This window comes from the organism of the source record quoted next, unplaced genomic scaffold (genome assembly GCF_019419815.1).
Source record: "Pyrus x bretschneideri cultivar Hongxiangsu unplaced genomic scaffold, Pyrus_bretschneideri_v1 Contig8, whole genome shotgun sequence".
Lineage (NCBI taxonomy): Eukaryota > Viridiplantae > Streptophyta > Magnoliopsida > Rosales > Rosaceae > Pyrus > Pyrus x bretschneideri.
Window position 1 is genome coordinate 2,834,546 of NW_025999820.1, and position 7,400 is coordinate 2,841,945.

At 37.9% G+C, this 7,400-nt stretch overlaps 1 protein-coding gene across 3 annotated transcripts; it reads left to right on the plus strand.

Annotated features, from left to right (window-relative positions):
* The first annotated feature begins 504 nt into the window (after positions 1-504).
* LOC103934192 (protein CROWDED NUCLEI 4-like) lies at positions 505-7,079 on the plus strand. 3 transcript variants are annotated; one of them, XM_048575420.1, is made up of 8 exons: positions 505-915; positions 1,808-2,017; positions 2,101-2,354; positions 2,742-3,012; positions 3,101-3,184; positions 3,285-5,167; positions 5,297-5,564; positions 6,563-7,079. In XM_048575420.1, exons 1-8 carry the CDS (start codon positions 703-705, stop codon positions 6,605-6,607), a joined length of 3,228 nt encoding a protein of 1,075 aa, XP_048431377.1. In that variant the 5' UTR covers positions 505-702; the 3' UTR covers positions 6,608-7,079. The 3 variants fall into 3 exon arrangements, with proteins under 3 accessions (XP_048431377.1, XP_048431379.1, XP_048431378.1); XM_048575422.1 differs by having other exon boundaries at positions 5,297-5,519; positions 6,560-7,079; XM_048575421.1 differs by lacking the exon at positions 6,563-7,079 and adding an exon at positions 5,952-6,090.
* The last annotated feature ends 321 nt before the right edge of the window (positions 7,080-7,400 follow it).

Consider the following 7,400-nt stretch of genomic DNA (forward strand, 5'->3'; position numbering starts at 1 on the left):
TCTCTATTAATTAATAAAACACTCATTGTCAACCAAAATTTTAAGAAATTATCGGTTTAACACAACCAAATTTTGTTTTTTTTTTTTTCAAAGCCTCACTTACATGTAATCTTAACATATCTCTAATTAAAAAAAAAAAAAAAATTCCACTCCCACATTCTCTATATATCTCTTCTTCTCTCCTTTTATTTCAAAAACAAAAATAAAAAATTTTCTCACACACTTTGTGTGTGTCTGTATCCTAGTATAAATTAAAATAAATAAATAAAGGTTTTGCCAAATTGATGACGTGGAGGGTTGACTCCAGTTAGCTTCCAATGGAAGAGTGGGGGTACCGCGAGTGGGATCTCGCCTTGCAAAGTCACATCCCCACAATTAAATTAAATTTTAAATTAAAATATGTGCCGGTAAACAAGAATTAGAAGACGGCTTAATTACCAAAAACCCCCTTAAACGACGTCGCCTCCCCCCCAGCGTATAAAACAAAAGCTTCAGCCACTCAGTCCAACGAGTAGAGAGCATTCAACGCACAGGACAAAGACATCCAAAAAGCACAGAGAGGAGAGAGAAAGAGAGGAAGAAGAGGTTCGGAAAAGCAAGAGAGATTGAGGTGAGAAGAAAAAGCAAGGAGAGCGAGATCAAAAATTGGTAAAGTATCTAGGTTTTAGCTTTGTGTTACTGAACTGGTGATCCGACGACGTAATGGCGTCTCCACAGTCGGAGCTGTTTGCGAGGACGCCGAGTTCCGGTAGGGCTCTGTCCATAACGCCGGGGTCTAGGATTTTGCAGAGCCCTGGCGCCGTCAGTGATGAGGCGATCTGGAAGAGGTTTAAAGAAGCTGGATTTGACGAGGAATCGATTAAACGGAGGGACAAGGCGGCTCTCATTACATATATTGCGAAGCTTGAAGCAGAGGTTGTTCCCTTTCTCACTCTGCAATTTTGAATTTTGCGTTTCGAAATTTGAATTTCTGAATTTTACTTTATTTGTTTCAGCAGTGGGTATTTTGTATAGGGAATTTTATATAATTTGTTGGCTGAATGTAGCATTCAGAAAGTAGTGGAATTCAATTATTATTTTTTATTTTCGAAGGCAATCGAATATGCCCAAGCAGGATCAGAAGAATTGTATACAATTTTGTTGGTTGAGTTTTATTTTTATATAGATTAAGTTCTTGATAGTTTTGTTGTTCGATTCAATATTCTGGCAAGCAGAGGTTTTTTAGTCGCCGTGTTGTGAAATAGTGAAACTTGATTTCTTTCTATTGAGTTTTGGCATTAGGGAATGTGGTTGGACGGGTCGTTATGTGTACAATGTGTTTTGATTGGTCCTGAATAAGAAATATGCTCGGTTTGATCCTGAATAAGAAATGACATAGGTCCGTGGCTTCCATCGTTATTAAGTTCTATCCTTTTCTTCTTGGGTTACAAAATACCATTATAATGAATGAATTTTTTTAATTTATTTTTTATTCTAGGAATGTATGTATTCAACATTGTTTCTCCTGAACAATGTCAATCAATATAACTACGACCATTTGTCTACCATTTTCTATCTTCTATTCTTTTGCCTTTTTGTCGACTCCCCATTGCCTGTTGGTCTCATGCTGCTTACTGATTTGGTTGGGGTACCTTAAGAACCGTGATGTCTATTGAGTCTTTTTTGTGGTGTTACTTTTGGTGGTGGTGATATTCCTTGATTTTGTTTTAAGGTGAGAAACATGGATATGTTGTTCGTATATTTTCGATGAAGTGTGGTAGAAAATTTTTCCTTTTGTTATTTTGCTAACCAGTTTAGTTTAATTTAGATTTTCAACCACCAACACCACATGGGCCTTCTCATATTGGAAAGAAAGGAGTTGGCATCCAATTATGAGCAAATTAAAGCCTCTGCCAAGACCGCTGAACTTTTGCATAAGCGTGATAAAGCTGCAGATTTATCTGCTTTGGCTGATGCAAGGAAACGGGAGGAGTGCCTAAAAAAGACAGTAGGAGTCAAGGAAGAGTGTATAGCTAGTGTAAGCTTTCGACTGAGAATCTTTGTAGTAACCATCTCCTTTCTTTGCATGTGATGATAACATGTTTTTGCATGGATATGTAGATTGAGAAGGCGATGCATGAGCTGCGTGCAGAATCTGCTGAAACGAAGGTTGCAGCTGACAGTAAATTGTCTGAAGCACGGAAAATGGTGGAGGATGCTCAGAAGAAATTCACAGATGCTGAGGGAAAACTGCATGCAGCAGAATCTTTGCAAGCGGAAGCTTGTCGCTTTCACCGTATTGCTGAAAGAAAGATGCGAGAAGTTGAAGCTCGTGAAGATGATCTTAGGAGGAACATTCTGTCATTCAAGATGGAGTATGTGTTTCAGTTATTGTTTAAATAGTGATTACCCTGTTCTCAGTTTTAGGATCTGTCAGCTTTATCATCACCTGTCAGATATATAAATGTAAGTCAAATTCTCATTTGCGGTGCTTAAATGAGGGACAAGTGAGGAACAATGCATCAAGGGATGGATTCACTTCAATGAATTATTTATTTCAATAGTTGTGTTAAATCTGGCCATGAAATGCATTGTCCCCCTCCTATCCCTCAATGTTGTAGGTCCCTTAGGTGAGCGCTGTTCAAGGCTGGCTAGCTCAGTAAACGACTTCTAAGTATTTCTATGCATAAAATCAGTAGAAAGTTTTTTTTTTTTTTTTTTTTTTTAATTTTGTTGATTTTCTTTTTAACTTTATTTTGTAGCTGTGAAACAAAAGAGAAAGAGATAAGCCTTGATAGACAATCTTTAAATGAAAGGCAGAAATCCTTGCAGCAAGAACAAGATAGGTTACTTGATGCACAAGCTCTGCTAAACCAAAGGGAGGATTTCATATTTGGTCAATCTCAGGAACTGAATCGACTTGAAAAAGAGTTAGAAGACGTAAAAGCAAATATTGAGAAGGAGCGTAGAGCCCTAGATGAAGAAAAATTGAATCTGGAGCTGACTGGGGCTTCCCTTATTAACAGAGAGGAGGTTCCTATTGTTAAATTCTTTTCCCTATCTGAATGTTATTTGTTTATTGAAATATTCACTAGTGTGGTTCTGTTTCAAGTGTTTGCAGGCTTTAACTAGAAGAGAAGTTCTATTGAACAAAAAAGAGCAAGAGATACTTTCTTTGCAGGAAAAACTTATGAGCAAGGAATCTGTGAGTGATTCAATGGTCTATTTCCTGTTAAATTTGTTCTGATGTTGACTTACCATTCGTTAATTCTTTCTTATCCTCAATCTTTATATGGATGGTCCAGGATGTGATTAAGAAAGCTATAGCAAGTCACGAAGCTGATTTGAGGAAAAAGAAGTCTGAATTTGAAACGGAGTTGGATGTGAAGCGGAAATCGTTTGAAGATAAACTTGAGGCCAAGAGACGGGCTTGGGAGTTGAGGGAGGTTGATCTCAATCAACGCGAAGATCTACTGTGTGAAAGGGAGCATGACTTGGAAGTTCAGTTAAGGGCATTGATGGATAGGGAGAAAGAAGTGGCAGAGATGTCAAATCTTGTTGGCGAGAAAGAAAAAAATTTGAGAGAGGCTGAGAAGGAGTTTGAGCAGAATAGTGGTATGTTGCAAATAGAAAGGGAAGAAATTATCAAAATGAAGCTAGAACTTCAAAGGTCCTTGGATTCACTTGAAGAAAAGAGGAAACAACTTGATTGTGCTAGGGAGAGGTTTGAGCTTTTGAAATCTGAAACAAGTGAGCTTTCAGATCTTGAGATTAAGCTTAAAGAAGAAATAGATCTAATCAGGGCTCAAAAGCTAGAGTTGATGGAAGAGGCAGATAAATTATCTATAGAGAAAGCTAAGTTTGAATCTGAGTGGGAATTAATTGATGAAAAGAGAGAAGAGCTGCGTAAGGAAGTGGAATGTGTAGCAGAGGAGAGGTTGGCGTTCTCAAAATTTATTAAGGATGAGCATGATAACTTGAGACGGGAGAAGGATGAAATGCGAGATCGGCACAAACGGGATGTGGAATCACTTGTTAGTGAGCGGGAGGACTTCATGAGTAAGATGGTTCACGAGCGTACTGAGTGGTTCAGTAAGATGCAGAAGGAGCGTGCAGATTTCTTACTGGAAATTGAGATACGGAAGGGAGAGTTGGAGAACTGTATAGATAAAAAACATGAAGAGTTAGAATGTTCATTGAAGGAAAAGGAGATTGCCTTTGAGCAAGAAAAGAAAAATGAAGTTGAGATTATCAGCTCCCTCAAGGAAGAAGCTGCAAAAGAGAGGGACCAGGTTGCTCTAGAAAGGAAAAGGCTTGAGTCTGAGAGAATAGAAATAAACTTGGATCGTGAGCGAAGGGATCGTGAATGGGCAGAGCTATGTAATTCGATTGAGGAACTGAGGGTTCAGAGGGAGAAACTAAAAGAACAGAGGGAGTTATTGCACGCTGATAGAGAAGATATTCTTGGTCTTATTCAACACCTGAAGGAACTGGAACATTTGAAGGCTGCTTTAGATAGTGCATCTGTGGCTGAGATGCAACAATCTGATTTGGTGCCTCGCAGCCGGAAAACTTCTAGACGATCTTGGAAGCAAACTTCTTCTGTACGAGACGCTAATGTTAATTTGCATAATGAAGTAAACGCTGACAACATTAGCAACCCGTCCATGCTAAAGATAGGGCTATCTCCTTCCAGTTCTGCTCATTTCTCGTGGTTAAGACGTTGGAGGGAATTGATGTTTAAAAATTCTCCTGAGAAGCACCAGTTGGAATTTGAAGAAAGCCCTGTGATCTCTCTGGAAAAAACAAGCTTGACAGTAACTGAACAGATAGAAACATCAAGTAAATATGATGGGCATCGGAACATGGGAAATGGCAATTCACCTGCATTTTTCAGCAAGAGACAGTGTGCTTTTGGTGAACCAAAGGTTATTGTTGAAGTGCCCTTTGTTGGTGACCTTTCTAATGGAACAAAGGATTCTGAATCTGAAATTAAGGAATTTGATGGTGAAAGTTGTGACCCCATAGTCTCAGAACAAGTCTTCAGGGGAGGAAGGAAAAGAAGAGTGGACAAATCTTTGTCCGCTGGCTGTTTTGATCCACTACTTGAGCCTAGGCAGAATGTTAAGAAAAGGAGGCAACAGCAGGATGCCGTTCCGAATTCCTCAGAACATGCCAATAGCCAGTGGTACAACACTTAACCCTTTACTGTCTTTTGCCAGTATTTCTGGAAATAGTATCTTAATAATTTATCATTTCATTTACTTCAATTGTTTGAGAAAATTTAAACTGACTCGTATATGTATTTTGACTTCAGCGTTGCATCAGTGCCATCTCATCAAATTCATGAAGATGCTGAAGAGGGTACTGTTTCAATAGTAGATAAAGTCACAAAGGTTACTAAAGTGATTTTTGGGGAGACTTTAACTGGCACTCTTTCCAGTGAAGACAAATCAGAGGCACAGAATTCTGTTGTGGAACCAGACCATGTAAAGAATGGTGTCTTACCCTGTGACACTAAGGCTCAGGAAAAGATGCAAGAATTGAACTTGGGGGATGCTGGACAAGTAATTGACCACGGTCAGGTATTATTTAATTATGCCTGCTCTGATGTTTTTCCTTATGGAAGTAAAGCATTAAATTCTGCTTCTTAATCATATAATGTCTTGCATATGATGCTTTGTGTTAACATTTATGATAGGTTGATTGTATCGATTGCCTGATAACTTTGTATGTTTGCATCCATTGCAATTTAGTGTTTATGTTGCTAGCATCAACAGAAGGGACATGTAATTGATTGTGTCAGTTAAAAATAAGCACAATTTTGTTGTCCCACTGATTTGAATGTTCTTGAAGGCCTCTACTAAATCATGATTATGTGTTTCTTATTATTTTCGAAGTTGTGCTTTTGATTGTTTAACATGGATGAGTTTTTATTTGGATTATATCCATTTTTCGTGTTTGTATTTCAGCGTGCTTGTATTGGCAGTGGGTTGATGTCAGTTGTTTAAGGAAGATTGATTCTAGTGTCGTAGTGTAATGCTTTGAAGTGTAAGGACATATCTCAGAGGATTATTTTACAGGAAAGAATAGTTAGTTTTGATTTCTCTATGATTGTCTTTCCAGACCCCTTTCCAAAATAAATAGGAAGAGTATGTAGGTTACCTGTATTATGTTAAGACATGGAATTTCTGTATTAGAGTGCGGTATTTTAGCTGTTTCTTTTGATGTCGATAATTGCTGTTGATGCCTAATCCCTTTTGTTATGGTTGAAGGAAAATCTATTTTCTATAAATCTTGATTTTTCAAATTCTATTGGAATCTGAGCGGAATTATTTGGGGATATATTATGCCCCACCATGAATGGTTGTTTCCCAGCCTTCTAAATAATAGTCTAGTTCTACTGGGGTCAGATTCACGATATTTTATGAGTCATTTTGAAATGGTCTTGGATGAAAATCTGTGAAACTATAAGTTCCGTGCGACTAGTGCAGCCCCCCATGCATCTTCTGTGTATGAAATTTTACTACTGCTTCCCTACTCTTTATTTTTCTTATGGCTTGAAACGAATGAATGCATGCAGACTCAAGAGGAAGATATAACCGAAAAGAATTTGCAGTCCGAATGAGATGATATTGGAAAAGAGTGTACAGAAGCTTAGATATGAAGAGACAAATCGGAAAGCTGACATAGTGAAAAGAGAGTAGTAAAACACTGGTTGTTGATAGTGTACTTTTAGGTTGTTTCCTGGATGGTTAAATAGATGCAAACAGACTTTTCGGCCCCCCCAACCAACTGGTTATCGCCTTTTGAATTTCATTAAGGTTCGTGTAAGTAATGCACGGTCGAGCTTGCTGATGAGATCTATGTTGGAATGAATCGTCGGTTTATCCGGTATGATATTCGTTTCCCCTTTTTTTTTTCCTTTCGTTCCTTTTGGAGTTGGTGTTTGAGGAAGAACATAGAGTGTAGTGTTGTGTGGCATTTGTAAGATATAGGACCTTATTTTGTTTAATGAACAAGGATTTTCTGGTTGTTCAGTACCATTTGTAAACAGTGTGATTGCCAAGCATAATCTTAGTTGACAAAGTTTCACCGTCGTCGTCGCTGTCGTCATTTAATTATAAATTATGCCGATTATCTGTATTTAATTAGTTAGTTTATGACTAGGTTTGATTAGTTTGGGAGTTTATCTTCGAAAGAGACACTGTCTTTAAATATTTGTCGTCTGGATAAGGACGGCCTTCAGAATAATATGTTAAAAGTTGAAGGGGAAACTAAGCCCTAGTTTGATACTGAGGTGATTCTGAAAAAAGTGGCTATAAAAAACAGTTGAAGCTTTTTGATGTTCGGTAAACATTCAATTTCATTTTTTTTTTTCACAGTTTTGGGTGAAAAAAAGTCAAAACACACAAAGCTGC

Coding starts and splice junctions, on each gene's coding strand:
- LOC103934192 (XM_048575420.1), top strand. CDS start 703: ATGGCGTCTCCACAGTCGGAGCTGTTTGCGAGGACGCCGAGTTCCGGT. Junction 916..1,807: donor TTGCGAAGCTTGAAGCAGAG/GTTGTTCCCTTT, acceptor AGTTTAATTTAG/ATTTTCAACCACCAACACCA. Junction 2,018..2,100: donor AGGAAGAGTGTATAGCTAGT/GTAAGCTTTCGA, acceptor ATGGATATGTAG/ATTGAGAAGGCGATGCATGA.